At 46.0% G+C, this 20,901-nt stretch overlaps 1 protein-coding gene and 1 long non-coding RNA gene across 5 annotated transcripts in view; one reads left to right on the top strand and one right to left on the bottom strand.

Moving 5' to 3' along the window:
• Positions 1 to 15,947, bottom strand: part of LOC128097490 (uncharacterized) — a 36,318-nt gene extending 20,371 nt beyond the window's left edge. For both annotated transcript variants that reach the window (XR_008213875.1, XR_008213876.1), the window contains exon 1: positions 14,611 to 15,947. This is a non-coding gene — a long non-coding RNA (uncharacterized LOC128097490). The remainder of the gene's footprint in view (positions 1 to 14,610) is intronic.
• Dnajc6 (DnaJ heat shock protein family (Hsp40) member C6) overlaps positions 13,893 to 20,901 on the top strand; it is a 164,123-nt gene continuing 157,114 nt past the window's right edge. For 2 of the 3 annotated variants that reach the window (XM_052718044.1, XM_052718046.1), the window contains exon 1: positions 14,145 to 14,259. Coding sequence is in view for 1 of the 3 variants with exons in the window: in XM_052718041.1 (XP_052574001.1) it covers positions 14,142 to 14,259 (118 nt within the window). In the remaining 2 variants the exon portion in view is untranslated. Of the gene's footprint in view, positions 14,260 to 20,901 lie in introns of all 3 variants that reach the window. The other variant, XM_052718041.1, reaches the window with a different exon arrangement.

Raw genomic sequence — 20,901 nt, 5'->3', positions numbered from 1 at the left:
TTAGTTTTACTTTGTCATTCACACATGCAACAGCTGTAATTTTCCCTAGAAATTCTGCTCTTTCTCAAATATTTTCCTGTAAGATTCAGCAGGGGGTTAATGCTTCTTAAATCTCTTCTCTGGAATTACTAACTACAACTCCCAACCCTGGGAACTTTTCTGACTCCATGGAGATAGTTAGGCACATACGAGAAAACAACACACAGAACATTAACCATGTTTTTTTGTTTTGTTTTTTTTCTTTTTTCTTTTCCCGGAGCTGAGGACCGAACCCAGGGCCTTGCGCTTGCTAGGCAAGCGCTCTACCACTGAGCTAAATCCATGTTTTACAGTTCGGGAGAGGAGAGCAGGGCATGCATACGCAGACTAGGAAGAAAGCCTCAGGGGCACACATGGTGCCATCTGTTGAGAGGAAGTTCCCTAGACACCAAGCATAGACTCATTGGTAGGATCTGGTATGCTCCTGGAGGAAAAATACAATGCAAACTGTGGGATGGATTGATCCATCTTTACCATATATAGGAGCTTATATTGGTGGGAGAAGTATGGGATAGTGAGAGGGAAGAGTGCTTTGTCAAAGTCTGCCTTTGACAGAAATTGAGACATGGGGCCCTCTTGTGGAAAAGGGAACTGTATAAAAATATATCTTGCAGACATAAAAGAATTATTTGGGTTTGAATATTGTTGTCCTTGAAGCATTGTGCCCATGTCTATTACTTTTGAACTTTTTAACCACAGGGCTGCCAGATGACATAAGTGTTGCGAGAGCAGGATGGGTCTGGCTCGATATTTAGTTAAGCTGTAGAAAAGCTGAACTGTGTCTAGAATAAGGTTATGCAGTGGGTGGGAAGGTGTATTTGGGGAAGCATAAAGGGGAACAATGAGGGCTTTCATAATGATCACGATGTATTCCTTAAAGTGTGATGTATTTCTTAAAGTCAGAAAGAGAAGCCAATAATAAAGCTATTCATGTAACCCTGCTAAGAAAAACTCTGTTTAAGTATAAATAAAGACAGCCTGAGCTATTGGGGCCACTTGAGTGCAATCCACTTGGTGGTCAGAAGTTTTCCTTGCACAGATGCCCCTTCCCTGTCTCAGGACCTGAACCCGAGCCGAGGCTAGACCCCAGCAACTCTTCAAGAAACAGAAAAATTTGGGCTTCTGTGCAGAAAGTTGGAGCAATTCATGCACAGGCGAAACAGCAATGGAATAATACTGAAGAACGGAAACATCCAGCTCGCTGATCTTCAGTAGTCAGGGATATGGATAAGTAGTCTTCAAATACGCAACTCAGACTTTAATAGTCCTCACTTAGAACTCTGTTACTACTTGATGACAAGCATCACAGAACCTGGGAGATGAATGGAGTACAGCAAGAACGATGGTGTGTATAGTTTATTATTGAGGAGACTAAAATGAAAGTAGTCATAGAGGAGTGGAAATGGTGTTGTGCAAAAGAAAAACACTGGAGAAAAGCAAAACAGCAGAGCACACCGAGTGACTCAATTGCCATGTAGAGGAAGTAGGTGGAAATCGAAGGGTTTTGTTTACAACTAACAAATCAACCAGCTCAAGCCTAAGTAAAACAAGAGGATCAGCCACTTCGTGCCAGGACGGTTTGTGGGCAAGGTAGGCAGTTAGTGGGCTGGGGTCCAGAAAGGACAAAACTGTGTCAATGTGGAAGCAAAGGGAAGGGAGAACAGACGTCATGGTGGAGATTTCTTCCCCTCTCATTTTAAAAATGAACATTTTTGCTGTTAATTACAGGATTTCTCTCAGTGGCCAATAGAGGGATGGAAAAAAAATGGCTCCCGGTTCTTCACAACAAGGCAACCAACTCCTCAGTGTGATGAGTATTGCTTTGGCTTTGAGTAGGTGACCTCAGGTCAAGGAGCTGTGTGAGAGTCAAAAGCAGAAATAGGCACAGTGAGCAAGTCATTTGCCAAGGTGTGACTTGTTTGTGGGGAACTACTCCCCAAATCTAAAGTTACGAAAAGACCAGACGTAAGCAGTCACAATCTTTATCGTCATTGGTGATTCAGATAGCCCAGGTGACTCTCAGTGTTCTGATTCTGAAAGTACTTCTGAAGAGAAAATTTAAAAAAGGGGGCAGGGGACAGGAAAAGTTCCTGAAACTATAAAAAAGAAAAGTCCAAGAACAAGGTGTAGTACAGTTGAGCCTGAAAATCTTGAAGCCTGCCTGCTGTCCATCTGGAAGAGACTCCTAGTACCAGAGGAAAAAGGCTTCCTAACACTAATGGCAAGGAAAGAAAACACAGGGGGTCAGGGAGGGGGAGGACAGAGGGTGTGGTCCACCTGAATCCCAGCCACTTCCTACAGAGAAGACTTAGATTCAGGGTCTCACAGGAACAGTAAAGGAAGAGGACTTGGTTGAACTCCTAAATGCAGATCAAGGAACCATTTCAGACATAGTGAATATCCTCAGCATTAGAGGCAAGAGACTCAGAGAGCTCAGAGAATGAGGGTGTCAAGGGGCAAAGGATGGATCGAAGGGATAAGAGTTGAATCAAATCAAATCAAATCAAATGAGCCCAGTTATAGTAAAAAGGAGGAGGAGGAGGAGGAGGAGGAGGAGGAGGAGGAGGAGGAGAAAGAACATAGATACGTATCTGATCATAGACACACCTGAGAGTCCAGATAGAAAAGAGAAAAGGAAGAGAAGGTTAAAACCTTATCTGACTGCAAAAAGAAAGACACCAGAAATTCAGAAGATAAATACAATAAAACCAAAGTGAAGAAAGGAGGCATGTCAAAAGAGAAAGAGCTGATGTCAAAGAGTTAAGGGAGTCACAAAAATGTTAAAGAAAAGTCTGATTCTACAGGAAAAGACCAGGGAAAGGTTGAAGTCAAGAGAAGATGAACAGAATCCAAAAGTAGCGAGCATGAGCCCAGCCAAAGCAAAGGGTAGCAGCAGAGAACATGGTCCAACCAAAAGCAAATATAGAACAGTAGAGCAAGGGACTGGCAGAAATGGGCACATCAACAAGAGCGTAGGTTCTAGAAGTCACAAAAGATCTCAGCAGAAGCAAGGAGTACTGTGGATAGAGAGGAGTACAAGAGACAAGGAAGGCCGTAAAGCTGAGAGATGACACGGGAAAATGGAGAAGACAGGAGGAGAGATTAATGGAACTCAGAGAAAAAAAGGCAGAGTAGAAATAGAGAGGAAAAAAGAAGGAACCAAGAAAACAAGAATTCACAAAGAAATGAAAATTCTGAGGGCGAAAAGAGAATATCCTCTAGCTCAAATAGTAACGGGGAAAAAAGGCTGATAGAGACCAAAGTTGAGTATTATATTAGTTACTTTCCTGTTGCTGTGCTAAATTCCCTGACAGAAGCAATTTAAGGGAGAAAGGGTTTCTTTTGGCTTAGAGTTGGAGGTACCATCCACCATGGATGAGTAAGTAGTCATGGCAGTGGGAGCTTGCCACAGCTGGGCACATTGCACCTCCAGTGAGGAAGCAAAGAGAGATGGATGCACATATTCAGTTCACTTGTTCCTTTGTATAGAGACCAGGATTTCGGCCTAGGGAATGAGACCACCCACAGTGGGCCAGTCTTCCCACTCTGTTAACCTAATCAAGATAATCCCCAACAGACTTGCCTGGAGGCCTGTCTCCCAAGTAGTTCTAGATCTCATCGACGACGTAACAGTTCAGATCAAACACCAAAAGTATAAAAAATAAAACTAAAGCATTCAGGACAACAAATTGAAGTTCTCCATACAGAAAAATAAGGATGAGAAGGCCAGGTCCTGAGTAGAAAAAGATCAAAGATCAGAAGGTCAAGAAAGTAACACACACACATACACACACACACAATAAATAAACAAATTAATAAATAGATAAATAAATAAGGTTGTGACCATGAACCAAGGTCCAGCAGACTTGAGGACAAATGTAGAGGAGTTGGAGTTGTATAAACTTGTTTTGTTCCTGTTTCAAATTTTAAGTTTTAGAGACTTGCTATTGAATCTACTTCTTGTTGTTTTTGTTATTTTGAGGGTGGTTTTATGTTTGCCTTAAAATTTATTTATTTATTTACCATGTGTATGTGTGTGCATGTACACATTCCAGAAGTGTGTGGAGGTCAGAGGACAATTTGAGGAAATAGGTTCTCTCTTTCTACCATGTAGGTCCCAGGATTGAACTCAGTTCGTCAGGGTTGGTGGCAATGCCTTTACCCACCTGACCATCTCCCTGACTTTTTAAAAATGTGGACTTCACTGAGTTATTCTTTTGAAAATATATAACCACCAAGATATTTTATACTGCTAGTTTTATTAAAGTTAAAATGAGAAAAAAAATCAATAGAGGAATTGTAAGGAGTATTAGTAAAAAATATAAAATTTTCATGTTTTTTTTTCTTTTTTTTTTTAGTTTAAGGCAGGGTTTCTCTGTGTAGCCCTGGCTGTCCTAGAACTTTCACTTTAGATGAGGCTGGCCTCAAACTCACAGAGATCCTCCTGGTTCTGCCTCCCAAGTGCTAGGATTAAAAGCATGTGTCACCACTGCCTGTCAAAACTATAGAATTTTCTAAATGTCAAATTGAAAGGGCACAAAGAGAAGAATACATAATGTAGCAAATTCCATAAATGTAAAATAGAACAACACAGTGGAATTAAGACTGGGCACATGTGGTGGTTTGATGGTAATGGCCTCCACAGACCCATGTATGTGAATGTTTGGATCCCAGTTAGTGGAATTGTTTGGGAAGGATTAGGAGGTATGGCCTTGATGGAAGAGGTGTGTCACTGAGGGTGGGCTTTGAGCTTTCAAAAGCCCATGCCAGGCCCAGTCTTGCTCTCTCTCTGCCTCCATCTTGCAGATGATATGTAAAGTCTCAGCTACTGCTCCAGTGCCAAGCTTGCCTGCCTGCCACCATGCTTCCCACCATGATGATCATGGACTAACCCTCTAAAGTTGTAAGCAAGTCCCCAATTAAATACTTCCTTTTATATGATGCCTTGATCATGGTGTCTCTTCACAGCAACAGAACAGTAACTAAAACAGTACTGACTTGCAAAATAAAATCTGACGTTATTAGGTATTATAGTGGTTTGAATGCAAATGATCCTCATAGGCTCACAGGGAGTATCATTATTTGAAAGGATTAGGAGATGTGGCCTTATTGGAGGAAGTGTGTCACTGCAGGTGGGCTTTGAGGTTTCAAAAAGCCCATTCTAAGCCAGAGTTTCTCTCTTTCTGCTTCCTCTGGTCCCAGATGATCTCAGCTACCTCTCCAGCACCATATCTGCCTGTATTCCCCCATGCTTCCTGCGATGATGATAATGGACTAAATCTCTGAAACTGTAAGTAGTCCCCAATTACATACTTTCTTTTATAAGAGCTGCAGAGGTCATGGTGTCTCTTTGCAGCAATAGAACACCACCTAAGACAGGTATACAGGAGACATGGCTAAAATAATTCTGAATCATGGACAGAGTGTACAAGGGAAATGCAAACAGTAAGAAACTAGGCTTGCCATGTTTCTATGGAAGTGGAACTGAGGCCACAAAGTGCTGGATGTCATAAAGAAGGACACTTGACTCAACTCCCACTATCCAGAGTGAGGGTACAATGAAAGTACGCACGTAGCAACACAAAATTCTATCCAGCATCGAATGTACGGGACCAACATTTTTTTGAAACTACAAATTCCTCTGATTATACATAAACAGCACCATAAATATGCTCTATCTTGAAAAAAATTTTCACAAGTCTATAAACTTCGAAAATAAAGTCTTGTTTTCTGACTTAAATTAGGCAAAGAAAAGAAAAGACCAAGCTGGGATGGAATTTGATCATGTGCTCACTACTCTAGATTAAAGCACCTTTGTATTCTGTTTCTTGATACAGGGTAGACATTTTTAAAAAATTCATGCTTTTTGTTTTGATTTTTTTGAGACAGGGTTTCTCTGTGTAGCCCTGGCTGTCCTGGAACAGCCTTTGTAGACTAGACTGGCTTTGAACTCATAGAGATCCACCTGCCTCTGCCTCCCAAGTGCTGGGATTAAAGGTGTGCACCACCACCGCCTGGCAAATTCATGCATTTTATTTGTTTAGATACAGAAACTGTAACATAAATTTCTAAGAGATGAAGAAACCTGCACGTGGTTGTGCACAACTATAATCCCAGCTGCTCTGGAGGCAGATGCAGGAGGATTGAAAGTTCAAAGTCTATCTGGGCTATATAGTGAGTACAAAGCCAGCCTGGTAATATAGCCTTACCCTGTCTCAAAATAAAAGTTTTAAAAAGGGTGATGGTGAGGACATAGATGGGGGAGGGGGCACTTGCCTAGCATGTTGGTGAGATTGGTAGCCAGTACCCAGTATCATAAAAAAGAAAATTATTATTTTTTTGCTTTTGTTTTCTGACAGTATCACTGTGTAACCACAGCTGACCCGGGAGTCTAGAACTCCTTAGCGCTCCTCCTGCCTCTGTCTCTGGAATGCTAGGATTAAAGGCACCACCACCACCCCTGACAGTTTATACCTTTTTCAACCTAAAATATTTTTTCCCAAAATTAATGTTTAGGATTTTTTTGGTTTTTTAAATCTTCAGAAAATTTAAAAAACCATTCCCAGAGCTATTTACCTAGAGCCAGTAACTAAAATTTCCCTGTATTTGTTTGCCTCAATTTTTTGGCTAAAACTGTTTTACGTGTGTGTGTGTGTGTGTGTGTGTGTGTGTGTGTGTGTGTGTGTGTGTGTGGTGTGTGGTGTGGTGTGGCTGTTCATATGCCACAGTACATATGTGGAGGTTGGAAGACAGTTTTCAGAAGTCAATTCTCCTATTGTGGATTTCAGGGATTGAATTCAGATATATCAGGTTTATATAGCAAATGATTTTTACAGCAATCTTGTTAGTCATTAGTCCAAACTTTTGAAATGTGCAGACACCACGAAACTTCATCTAGGTTCATAGCTGTGATCAGACTCCTGAGACTCAGCCCTTCTTCCTCCCAGCATCCTCTGTGTCTTGCTATCCCACCTATACCTCCTACATAGCTACCTGCCCGTCAGCTCTTTTATTAAACCAATCAGAAGGCACCTTGGCAAAGACACATCTTCACAGTGCACAAAACGATTATTTCATAACAACCAAGTGCAGTCTTTTCACCTTCTAGGGCCTTCTTCAGTTCCTTCAGAGGTTCTTCACCTCACTGAGTACCTTGTTTTTCTATATTCAACATAGTTTATGTTATTGCACCACATCACCCCTGCAGGTACAGTCTCAAGGAACTCCACAACATCACCCTTGCATGCTGGGGACGCTGTGAATGTGTTGCTCTGATTGACTGAGAAATAAAACGCTGATTGGCCAGTAGCCAGGCAGGAAGTATAGGATAGGTGGGACAAGCAGAGAAGAGAATTCTGGGAAGTAGAAGGCTGAGAGAGAGATGATAGCCTGCCGTCCAGGGAGCAGCATGTAAAGGCAACAGGTAAAGCCACGGAACATGTGGTGACATATAGATGAGCAGAAATGGGTTAATTTAAGATGTAAGAGATAGTCAATAGTTAGCCTGAGCTAATGGCTGAGCAATTTTAATCAATATGAGCTTCTGAGTGATTATTTTATAAATGGGCTGCGGAACTGTGGAGGCCGGAGCAGGACCAAGAAAACTTCAGCTACACCTACCTGCAGGTACAGTCTCAAGGAACTCCACAATATCAGCCCTGCAGGTACAGTCTCAAGGAATTCTACAATATCAGCCCTGCAGGTACAGTCTCAAGGAACTCCACAATATCAGCCCTGCAGATACAGTCTCAAGGAATTCTACAATATCAGCCCTGCAGGTACAGTCTCAAGGAACTCCACAACATCAGCCCTGCAGATACAGTCTCAAGGAATTCTACAATATCAGCCCTGCAGGTACAATCTCATGGAATTCCCATACCATCAGTCTCAAAAAACTTGTAGCTTCCTTTACTCTAGCTCCAAAGAGCTGGAAGCTATAATCAATCCATCAGAGATTTTTGTTTGGTTGAGATAGCATCTTATTAAGTAACTCAGACTGTCCTGGAACTCACAAGTCTCCTGCCTCCAGCTCCTGAGGGCTGGAATTACACCTTAATACTTGAGGACCATCATTTCAATGTCAAGGACATCTGTCAGCATAGGCCAAGGTGCTTACCTTCTTGCCTAATTCTTGGTGGCCAGTTTGCACAGCTGTCCCTGTCCTGTCAAGTCCCTGCTCTTTCTACCCCTTCTTCACACTGCCCAGGGCACAGGACTCATTGCCCACTTCTCCCTACAGAGCAGTCCCCTTTGGGAGACTGTCTGAAAGGAACTTTTCATGATTCAGCCTCAGGCACAGGCCACTGGGACCGCCCTCGACAACTCTCCACCTCCCTAACCCCTCTTTCCATGTAGCTCTACACTTGCCTCTCTGTCCTCCTCCATCTTCTCATTTCAGCTCCCTCCCTCTTTAACAACCCACGATTGACAAGAAGAAATGGACGCCCTTGCTCGGGAAATCAACAAACGTGAAACTCGCTAGCTACAATTCAGAAGGGTTGTCCCCATGGAGTCATCAGATCATCTTATTTGGGTTTTGTGGTCTGTCGGGAGATGCTGACATGCAGCTACAGCCAGTCTTCCCGTGAAAAGAGTCACCTACCATTATGTTGGTGGCAGTGCCTACCAGTGTCAGGGATCTCTTTCTCTCTCAGTATCAGCTCTCCATGTGAATAGAAAGACTGAACAGCTGGAATAAACATCTGGAGTGTCTCTGGTGCTGGGTCTGGCAAAGGCATTCCTTGCTCATGCTGCTCTTTTATGTGACTTGTATCATGCTGGTGGTCGAACCCTTTCCTAGGGGAAGCCTAGACTAAAGTCTCCCCTTTCTTATAGAGCACCAATGGCAAACCAGAGCAAGATTCCATCAAAGTCCAGTTGGGAGATTCAGTGATTGGGCTTACAGAGAATGAACGAGTGGATGACCCCCGAAGCAGCTGCCCCACCCAGAAATCCATCCCAGCATGGATGACGACTTCCCCATAGCTCCATAGATGAAGTCCCCCTTTGGTTCATTTTGCTCACACTAGGCTTGAGGCTGAGAGGACCTGTGCAGCGAAGGGTAGAATCGCATACAGTGGGCTGGGAGGTCCAGAGAGGGAGCTTCTGGAATCTCTGGTGAGGATTCCATGACCTTTCCCTCCCCCGCCATCTATGAATGAGCTGTAGTAGTCAACAGGCCCCATGTTGTGGGTGGATACACACATGCATGGATACACACATTCCTTAAATCTCATTGAAACTTCAGTATTTCTTACTTCTGATACTAGCTCTGTAAACAGAAAGACATGAATGGAATTCAGGGTTTTTTTTTTTCTCTCTCCTTGCACAGTGAACTAAATATCCAATTAAGTGGGTTTATTTGGTTTTCATCTTTTCATATTTGAATTCTTAAACTACATTTATTTGTTCATTTGTGTGTGTGTGTGTGTAGTGTATGTGTGTGATGTGTGTGGTATTTGTGGTAGATTGGTGTGTATGTATGTGTGGTGTGAGTGTGGTGTGTGTGGTGTGTGTGTATGTGTGGTGTGAGTGTGGTATGTGTGGTGTATGTATGGTATTTTTGTGTGTTGGTGGTGTGTGTATGTGTATGTGGTGTGTGTGGTATGTGGTGTGGTGTGTGTGGTATGTATATATGTGTGTGTAGTATATGTAATGTGTGTGTGGTGTGTATGTGTCTATGGTGTGGTGTGTGTGGTGTGTATAAGTGTGTGTGGTATGTGTAGTATGTGTGTGTGTGGTGTGAAAATATGTGTGTGGTATGTGTAGTGTGTGTGGTATGTGGCATGGTGTGTATGGTGTGTATATATATGTGTGTGTGTGTGTGGTGTGTGTGTGTATGTGCATGTGTGTGTGGTGTGTATATGTATGTGGTGTAGTGTGTGTGTGGTGTGTGTATGCATGTGTGAGGTGTGTATGTGTATATGTATGTGGTGTTGTGTGTGTGGTGTGTATATGTGTGTGTGTGTATGTGTGTGGTGTGTGTGTATGTGCATGTGTGTGTGGTGTGTATATGTATGTGGTGTTGTGTGTGTGGTGTGTATATGTGTGTGTGTGTAGCAGGTCAGAGGACAGTCTGAAGGAGCCAATTCTTTTTCTACTGTGTGAGTCCTGACAGAATGCAGGTCATCATGTTTGGCAGCAAGTACCTTTACCTGATAAACCATCTCACTGGCCCACATTTTTCTTTCTTTCTTTGTCTTACTGTATTTTCAGTCCACATTTTTGACCTTTGAAAAGAAATTCTTGTCCCTAAGCTTCTGAACGTGCCTCAGGGCGCTTGGATTTTCACTCAGACTGAGTTCTCTTCTCATGGGCTTCCAGGGTTTGCTGAAGAGAGCCTCCCCACCCCTCCCCCATCTATCTGTGGCTCGCTTTAACTGTGGGAACCAGAAGCTTCTGACCTTGTTCCAGCTCTGAGCTGGAAGAGTGTCATGAAATCACATGATATTTGGAAGAAAAGGGGGATAAAAAGGTCCTTCTGGTCTTTTCCAGACCAATAAAATCTTTCTGCATGCATGCTGCCTGCCTCTGTCTGAGGCAGGGCTTGAACTTGTAATTCTTCTCCCTCTGCCTGGCAAATGTGGAGCTATAGGTCCATACTACCACACCCAACTTAATCAGTCAAATCTAAGTGGCGAGCAGCTCGGTCCTTCCAGGTGCAGATCAGACCCTGTGGAGACAGACAGTGGTCGCCAAGGGGAGTCTTTCCAGGCCCACTGGGCTGGGATGGCATTTCAGAACTAGTTGGTAAGACTCAGCACATATAGGGTAGTAGTATGGTGGGGTACCCAGGAAGGGGCCGTCTAGGCATCTGGTTACACTCCTTTCTTTAGAGAGAATGGTTATCGTGGGGACAGTTAAAGCAGAGGGAGGGACATAACCATATGTCACAGATGGCTTGGCTGACAAAAATGAGTTACTACATGTTCTCACTCCAAGACTCTTGATGCCCTGGGTTAAGAAGACACAGGATCAGGGAAACCTTGTCTAGAGAATTAGTAGGTTACATGTGACCACTATTCCTGAGGAGGTCTGTTAAATAGGTGGTTTGTTCAAAGGGCCAGTGTCTTCAGTGTGGAGGCATGGAACCTGAAAGTTGGTATGAAAGGAATCTAAACAGAGAGAGAGAGAGAGAGAGAGAGAGAGAGAGAGAGAGAGAGAGAGAGAGAGAGAAAGAGAGAGAGATCCATCTGCTTCCCAGTCTCTCCTACTTATCTTTCGTTTTGTATCTATATCCTCATTTTCTACATTGCAAATTAATCAGAGATGCTGCCCTATAATTGTTTATACAGGGTTAATTATCTAGACCACCAAGGGCCTCTTTGACATCAGAGAGGTTAGATCTTTGCCCTTGTAACTTCTCAGAGGCCTCAGGCCTCTACCTTAGATGGCTACTGGCTTTCTCAAGGGAGCAAGGATGATGAGTAAGCCAAACGTAGCCATGGAAACATGAGCCCAGTGGCTCAGCCACATTTTATATACTGGATTGAACTATCTGAAATTCAGATATGCCTCTAATCGAAGCACTGCGGAGGCAGAGGCACGGGGATCTCTGCGAGTTCGAGGCCAGCCTGGTCTACATAGCAAGTTCCAGGATAACCACGACTAACTACATAGAGAAACCTTGTCTTAAAAAATTTCTTTTTTATTGATCTGTGTGTCTGGCATAGTGTATACATGGAAGTCAGAAGACGACCTTTGGGAGTCGGGTTCTCCTGCTACCTTGTTGAGGCAGGGCTTTTCTCGTTTCTGCCTCTCTTTGCACTGTAGGCGAGCCGAGCCGAGTGTTTCTACTTCTCGTCTCGCAGCAGGAGTGTTGGGTTACAGATTTGAGCCACGGCAACACCCAGCTTTTTGTTGGTTCTGGAGATCAAATTTGGGTTGTCAAACTCGTGTGGCAAGTGTCTTCACCTGCTCAGCCCAGATATACATTTTAAAACACTTGCATTGATTTGTTCCTTTCTTCTTAGTGTTGCTACTGCTGTTTGTTTGTTTGTTTGTTTGTTTATTTATTTATTTTTGAGACAGGGTTTCTCTGTGTAGTTTTGGGTTCCTGTCCTGGATCTCGCTCTGTAGAGCAGGCTGGTCTCGAACTCAGAGAGATCCATGTGCCTGGCTCTGCCTCCCAAGTGCTGGGATTAAAGGTGCCTGGCCTGCTACTGCTGTTTTGTAGCCCAGGCTGGTCTTGTGCTGGTCATCCTCCTGCCTCAGCCTCTCCAGTACTGGGATTATTGGCATGTACCACTGAGCCAAACACACTGAACTGCTTCTGAACTTTGGTCAGAAATCAGTTGGGGATCTTTGGGAGGGTGTACCTCCTGGTGTCCTGATTCAGTTGCATTGAGCTACATGTCTTGGCCCTTAGCAAACACCGCACTATTTTGTTTTGTTACACACTGAGAACATACCCAGGACCTTGAACATTTACAGTGCACACATTCCCACTCTGAACACTGCACTATTTTGACATCTGGGCTGTAAGTAAGTAGGCTTCCTATTGGGTAGAGTGGTTTCTCCCACCTTGGTTTTTACATTTAAGATGTCTCAGTCCTTTATTCCTGTGGGAGGCCTTCTGGGAGACTCCTCCCACATTTTACCCCAGAGCACTCTTGAGAAGTGAGGGATAAGAGATTTAGATAGAAGGACAGAGGGGAGAGAAACAGAAACACAGGATAGCCTCAGGAGGGCCTGGATGCTTATTCACTGGGGGCCCTCCTCTCCTCTCTCTCTCTCTCTCTCTCTCTCTCTCTCTCTCTCTCTCTCTCTCTCTGTCTGTCTCTCTGGTTTTTCAAGTGTAGGGTTTTTCAAGACAGGGTTTCTCTGTGTAGCTTTGCTCCTTTCCTGGAACTCACTTGGTAGCCCAGGCTGGCCTCGAACTCACAGAGATCCGCTTGGCTCTGCCTCCCGAGTGCTGGGATTAAAGGCCTGCGCTACCACCGCCCTGCCCTTCTGTTTCTTCTAAAGGGCTCTTTATAGGAATTCCAAGGGGTGCAACAAGAGACCTCCCCCCAGCACAGCCAAGTGTAGACCCTTCCAATCACCTAGAAACCATGCACATGTCCTCTGATGCAGCTCTTCCTGCAAACTCAGGTCTCACTAGGAAACCTCTGTGAGCCTCCACATATTCTGAAATGCTTCAATGTATATTTTCTAAAAATAAGGACTTTTAAAGGCAACTATGGGACAGTTACTGCTAACAAATTTATAATTGATAAACGGTTATCTATTTTACCACCCATATTTAATGGGTTAACCCATTAGTGTCCTTTAGAGCCTTAAAAACAACAAAAACACGAGATGCCTCCCTCCTACGGTTCAGCCCAGGAGCAAAATTATGTTTAGTAGCTGTGACGCTTCCACCTCCTCGGATCGTGTACGTAGCCTTTTATGACATCAGCACCCTTGGAGAATACAGGACCCCATCTTAGGACTATTGTCTTCATTTTGGGTTCATTTGGTGTTTCCTGACGTTAGGTTATGGTTGTGCTTTTTTTTTTTTTTTTTTTGTCTAGGGTACAAGACAGACAAACCTGGATTCCTGAGCACATCAAGGTCGGAGGCATGCAGTTTTCATCTGCCGCCACTGGCGATTTTAATTTTGATCACCTGGTGAAACCCTTGTCTGATATTCATGACTGCAAAAAATGGCAGTTTTATAATTTGGCGGGCACATAAAGAGATGCATGTTTAATTTCTAACACGTTCCTTCAGTGAGGCAGAGTGAGCGCTCAGGACTTGGAAACCGTCCCTTTAGCGCGCTACGAACTCTGGGCAGAAGACTTAACCCCTGGGAGCTTCGATCTTGAGCTCCCTGTCTGTGATGTGAGATATAGGATCGAGGCTCTCCCAGGGCTCCGGGCCGGCTACTGCAGGACGCGCACAGATTTCTCTGCAGCAAGGAGCGCGTGTTCGTGGCCGCGCACACCTGTTCGTGGCCAGGGTCCCGCGGGGCCGGTCGCCACGCGCCGGCTGCATCGCCCCACCGCAAGCTCCTCCCCCGTGGCTGCGTCCACCCGGCAGTGGCCGGGCACCAGCAGACGCCAGGCGTCGGCGGCGGCTACCCTGGGCCCAAGCGGCGGCGGAAAGGGGCGGGCGCACCTATGGGCGCGACCGAGGCCGGAGGCACTAAGAAGAGCCCGAGGCTGCTGTCCGCGCTGCGGCGGTGGCGCGCGGGCCGGCGGCTGCGGAGGACGCGATCGGCTCTCCCGGCGGAGCGGGGTGAGTGTGCGCTCGGCGGGCACCGGGGCGGCGGAGGGCATCGGGGCGGCGGCGGGCACTGCGACGCCCTGCAGAGGCCAGGCCCGAGGTCCCCAGGCTCCCTCAGGGCACGGGCGGATCCCGGTGTGCTCATCCCCCACCCCCGCCCCCGCGTCCTGTCTGCGGGCTTGGCTCTGCACTGGGGGGAGTCGCGGGTGACACGCGGCAGAATCTCACGCAGGTTGGCTCCCCTCCTGGACCCCACACCTGGCCCAGCCCCTGCAGTGCGGTACCTTTGGGGGAATTGATATGATTCCCCAGGCTCCTTTCCGGGTTCTCCCCCATCTGCACCCAGCCCACCCGGGTTCCAACCTGTAGGCGCTGGCAGACTCCAGGTTACCCCGAAGCGCTGCCACAAGGAACTGCTTTCCAGGCACAGGCCAGCCTGTTCCTCATCAGGGCCTCTCCCCTGGGCTGCTCATCATTCCGTTCATTTTTATCCGGCCCCTCTCCCCGCCAGGACCCGCAGGGAACAAGATAGGCAAAAAGCCCTGCACATGAGACCATTTCCAGAGAGGGAGGCAACACGACACTCCTAAAGCCACCCATCCCTGGGAACTGGGCTGGGAGAGGAAGACGCAGGTGTGCGGCGGAGGCCCGAGGCAGAGCCACAAGGGAGCCCCAGACCTGTTGAGCTACTCCAGGAAGCAGACAGGAAAGCCGTCTGCCCGCAGGGAAAACAGCCGCATGGCTCCCAGGGGCTCATCAAGGGCAAAGTGAGAGTCCTAAGGCAAGGATTGAGGCCTGGGAGGAAGAGTCGACATTTTATCTCCCTGAGAAGACAGGCTTCTGAGCAGGAAACAACATGGTCTCTGGGCTCCTGGTTTCTCAGCCCGCAGTGGCCATGCCCTCATCCCGCAGCCTGGCTGCCTGCCACTCAAAGGCAGCAATCTCTCGGGGAAACATTTCCTGCCACCTGTAACCTCTTCTTTAGGATTTCATCCCCCGCAGGGCGTTTGTGGCTGTCCGTCTGGTATTACAGATCACACCTACCCCAGCTCTCTTTACCTTTCCCACCAGTTGAAGTGTGCGTTCGGTGATCGTGTGTGTCTGTCTCCTCCTTTTTGTCTGTCTCGTCATCTAAAGATCTTTCCTCTGTGAGGCTGACATGCCTTGATTTCTAAAATGGCCGACAGATCCAGACCTGAGCCGGATTCCAACCGAGTCCTATGGTGACATAGTCACCCTTACCCATTGCTTTAAGGATCAAATAAATGATCGAATAGCAAGAGTTAATGGCTATAAGGCGCTGATGATGCAGAGCAGGGAGTATAAAACTTGATGAAGATCAATAGTCTTGTAAATATTTGTTTATTGCCATAGACACGAGCTCTTCGTGGGTGGTAAACAGACCCTTGATTGAGCCCATCATCACCACCTTGCTGGCTTCTAAAGTTTGTTTTCCCACTTTAATTAATATGCACATTAAACTTCCTCCTTGTGGCTACCAAGATCTGCTGCTGACACCCAGTGGGGCTGGGGATGGTCAGGTTTTTTCTCTAGGTTGTTGGGTCCGGGGATGGCAACAGGTACTCCTTCAGAGACAACCACATGCATCATCTGGTTCTGGGTGGGAAGGAATGCACAGTTTTATCACTTTACAGTTCTAGCCTCATCTTTAATTCCAGCACTCGGGAGGCAGAGGCGGGGTGGGGTGGAGTGGGGTGGGGTGTGGGGTGGGGAGGTGTCTCTGTGAGTTCGAAGGCAGCCTGGTCTACAGAGTATGTTCCAGGACACCCGGAGTTATAGAGTGAGACCCTGTTTCGAGAAAAATGAAATAAGTAAGTAAAGAAATACAGTTCTGTACTGAATGTACAGCATCCTCTGCCTTCTGCTTCCTGGTTCCTATGTTATGGTCCATCCACAGCTTTTCAGGCTATACATTCCTCTTTTTGTTCCCTAGACATCCTGGGGATAAGACTATTATGAAATGACTGTTTAAATGATACTTTGTGTATGTGCAAGAGGTTTATTGGGGGAGGAGGGAGGAGGGAGAGCGAAAGAGCAGAAGGCTGTCTCGGAGTGGAGGGGGGCATGAGAGGCAGACAGACAGAGCAAGAGAGGCAGACAGAAGGGATTACATGATACCTAACAGGTTAGTTCAAACAAGATCTTGCTCAGACTTCTATTCTTTTTTTTTTTTTTTTCTTTTCTTTTTCCTGAGACGTGGTTTCACTAAGCAGCTTTGGCTGGCCTGGAGCTCTCTCAACCAGAGTTCACAGAGGCCCTGCTCCCTCTCCTTCCTGAGGGCTGGGAGTAAAGGCAGGTGTCACTGTGCCCAGCCTTGACCAGATCTTGAAAGCAGGCCTGGGAGGAAAGAAGGGTAGATGTTACTTATTCCATCCATTTTGTACTTGAGAAGATAAGTCCGGGGATCCTGAATGACCCGCAGGAGGACTCATAGAGGAAAATGGCTAACTCAGGCCTGACTAACGGGAGGCTGCCCTTTCTGCCATACCTCCCAGCACAAAATGAATAGGTTCCCACGCACTTAGGAGGGGAGAATTAAGATGAACTACCACATGATGAAAGGGATCCATAGTCCAGCTCTACCTGGTTTTGTAAAGGGTGGTCTGAAGTTCCCTTCCTGATGATGTTGCTATCACTTGAATACCTGGAACCGTGTTCTCTGATGGCAGTAAGGTTATGATTTTAGCCTGCTGCTAATTAGTGGCACAAAATTAGCATGATCTTGGCCAGGGCCCTTAACCTTCCTAAAATTCAGCCATTTTCCGGGCGGTGGTGGCGCACGCCTTTAATCCCAGCACTCGGGAGGCAGAGGCAGGCGGATCTCTGTGAGTTTGAGGCCAGCCTGGGCTACCAAGTGAGTTCCAGGAAAGCCGCCAAAGCTACACAGAGAAACCCTATCTTGAAAAAAACCAAAACCAAAAACAACAACAACCACCAAAAAAGCCTCAGTCACTTACCATCTGCAGAATGGGGATGCTAATTCCCATGGCATCCTGTAGCTGTGCTCACTGTTTGCCTAGTACATAGAGACTCAGAAAAGGCTAGTTACTGTTTTTATGAATATTAGTACAATCTTATACCTCAAATCTGGGTAGTCATGAGACTGAAAAGTTTAGTGAGTTGTGGAAAAGACCATAACTTGAGTCTCTTTGGGCAGCTGAATCTTCTGGGATGGCGAGGCCTTCTGTAGCAGCATCCTGCTCTCTCCCAACCCTCCCCACAAGTCCCAGGTGAGAAAGGAAAACCATAGCTTCTAGGGACTCCTGGCATCTTTTCGTGCATGCTCCTCTTCAGAGAACTGGAGTTTGGTTCCCAGAACCCATGACATGAGTATCTGTAACTCCAGTTTCAGGGGATCCAGTAACAGCTTCTAGCCTCTGTGGACACCCATTCCCGTCCCCACACATACATTTAATACAAATACAATCTTAAAACATATGCACTTTGAGTATTTATAACTATAATTACAGTGTAAATACTTAGAGGGACAGTTACTGGACACAAGGTGATATGCTTTCGTTGGTGGTGGTCTTAAAGGATCTTACCACATTGAACTCTGTGAAGATTTATGCTAATTTGTGTCTACCAGAGATTCTTGGTTCCTTTCTGTGTTCTGCTAAGCCTTTTTTTGTTTAAAATTAGGTAAGTTTATTCTTTGACAGTTTATATAGTGCATTTTGATAGTGTTAGCTGTGTCAAGGCTTGCCCACTTGGCTGTATATAAAACAATGCCCTGGGTCCTGTTGCTGCTTTGTGTTTTTGGAGACAGGGTCTCAGGTGTCTCAGGCTGGCCTTGAACTTCTGATCTTCCTACCTCCACCTTCCAAATGCTGCTTATAGGTATGCGCCTAATAGGCATGCACGATCATGACAACCATGACCACCATGGTCATTTGTCTTTTTTTGGAAAACTGGATTCCTTTGATAAATAGTGACTGGGAGTATCTTTTCACAAATGTTGGCTACTCATGAGCCTCTGAAAAGCTTGATGCTGACCTTTCCCACTCTTTTGTTTGGTAGTTTGTCTTTTTTTTTTCCCTCTCTTTATAGCAATTCTTTAAATATTCTGGGTTCTAATCAGTTACTTGATTTAGATTTAATGATGTAGCTTTTTTTTTTTGTCTTCTTCCGGTTCTTGGCTCAAATTCAAGGCTTCTCCATGAATGGGAATGTGATCAAGCTGAGTGGAGTAGAAATTAACCCTTCCAATCCTTCCCAGAGAATGACTTTTTAACCGTACCTCAAAGCTGTTAGCTGTAGAAAAGGGACTGTCCAGAGGGTCGGTGTTTCTGTTGCCAGGAGACGGCTCCAACCCTTGGGATTATGCTAATCAGCCCTGAGTTCCTCTCACAGGAGATCACCTCATCCTGCTAGGTCCTGAAATACACTAGCTAGTTCCTGGGAAGTCACAACTGGAACCGCTCAGTCGGTCCCAGCGATACTATTCTCCGGGACCGGAAGGGAACAAAACACGTGCCAGTTAACTGCTAGCTTCTCTCCTCGTTCCTAACAGCGTGTCTTTCTCTCTTTTAAACACAGTAGATGGAGAGAATGGTTACTGGAATCAAGTGAGATCACAGATAATGAACGGAGTCAGGGGGGGAGCAGATGGTTCAGTGAGGGAAGCGCTTGCTGAATAAACAGGAGGACCTCCCTTTAGATCCTGAGCACCCATGCAAAGGCTGTTCGTGACAGATTGTATCTGTCCCCCTTGCTCCTGAGCACACCTGCATGTACTTGTACACACACACACACACACACACACACACACACACACACACACACACACACAAGAGAGAGAGCTAAGCCCTGGCAACTAAGCAACACTTTGAGTGGCAGAACTTCATTGCCTGACAGTCTCAGGCCCAATTCCTTCCCCCAACGCCTGTTATGCCTATAGGTACTTAACTGTTGAGGGAGATTCTCCAAATCAGCCTCTAGGAGTACAGATACTCCACACTGCTTTAGCATCCCCAAATCAGAAACTCTGGGGACAGAGCCCAGAAATCTGTCCTTTACTAAGCCCAGAAGTAACCCCAATACAAGCTAACATTTGTGAAACTGACCTGTGAGATAGTTGCGGGCTTTCGTCAAGCGTGGGTCTCAGCCTCAGTTTTTCCATTTGCCACTTGCGGCATGAGTGAGGTATTTCTTAGGGTCCCAAGCTCGCAGCAGTACAGGAAGAGGATTGGATGCTGCCCTTTTCTCCCAGAGCTGCCGTGAGATGTGAATGACATGGAGCATCCTGGCCCGGCTGCTACTTGTCTGTGCGGCTTCTGGCAAGTCACCTTGCCTCTCACTCGTGTGTGTGTGTGTGTGTGTGTGTGTGTGTGTGTGTGTGTGTGTGTGTGTGTGCAGATGTCAGAGGAGGACTTTCAGGCGTTGGTTCTCCCCTCCCACTTTGTTGAGGTCTCTCTTGTTTCTGCCACCGTGCTGTGTGTTCCAGACCAGCTTGCTGCCCCAGAGGTTCTAGGAGATAGTCCTGACGGCTTTTTGTGGGTTTAAGGGATCAGATTCAGGCCATCAGGCTTACGCTGCTAGCACTTTTCCCCACTGAGCTGTCTTCCTGGCCTGGACGACCTTGTTTTAAGGTCTCCCTTTGATGAATAATAAAAAAAAAATCAGAGCAAGGCCGAATAATGCTTCCACAGTGACATACCTGGTACCCTGGGATTTGAACCCAGGCCACTTGATGTGAGCATACTTGCCTTAAAACCACGGCTTGGCAAATGAGTTTTCCAGTAAACTTATATAAATAACAACAAAAATTAACTGCCTGGCCAGTGGTAGGCATTCCACGGGTTAATGTCCTTCCTCTTGTTTGGTGGTTTGGCTTCCTGGGAACTCTGCCTTCCTTATAGCTAGGCTTCCCGCCCTCCTTCCCTGGCTAGTCTCCAGGCATACCCGGCTACACATCCCCACTGCTTGGTCATGATTTCTCTCTCTTCATTTTACCTTCTTAACTGCCACTTGGGTGCTCGGAGCAAAAGCAAACAGATTCAGCCGGGTGGAGAGAGACCAAGTGTGGTACTTCCTGGGATGCCATCTCTCTTTTCTCCAGCATGCTTGTGACTCACAAGTGACTCAGAAGTGGCTTCTAACAAGACAGGGACTGTGCAGAAATGCTGAGGGACTTAGTGGAGTTGCTGGAAGCATTCCCTAAACTCAGTTATTGAGAATAAATAATCGCGCCATGACTGGCCATTTAGAACTGAATAAATAAGTCGCGCCATGACTGGCCATTTAGAACTGCCTTTGTTGCGGTTCTCTTTGAAGCTCAGGGTCAGAGACAACAGTTAGTGGAAAGAGTCCATCCAGGGCTTGAGTCTGTTCTTGTTCCTGAATGAGGCATGGCCTTGAGGCTACCTGTGGGGCAGGATAAAACTTCCGAGAGCTTGTCTGACCCTTACTGGAATGGCCCGAGGATCAGAGATCTAAGGTTTTGATAAATAATGTGTCAGGAGGGGAATGTTGAGCCCCTTTCCATTTAATAAGACCTTCAAATCTCTTTCAGCTTGATTAAAAAAAAAGAGAGAGAAAGAGATAGTCAGTTACCCATATACAGTGGCCCGGGTCTATAGTTCCAGCACTCAGGAGTCTGAGATAGAAGGGATTCCGAATCTGGGGCCCTAC

This window comes from Peromyscus californicus, unplaced genomic scaffold (genome assembly GCF_007827085.1).
Source record: "Peromyscus californicus insignis strain IS unplaced genomic scaffold, ASM782708v3 Scaffold_5__1_contigs__length_169319896, whole genome shotgun sequence".
Taxonomy (NCBI): Eukaryota; Metazoa; Chordata; class Mammalia; order Rodentia; family Cricetidae; genus Peromyscus; species Peromyscus californicus.
The sequence above is the reverse complement of the archived record's forward strand: the minus strand, read 5'-3'. Positions and strand labels throughout refer to the sequence as shown.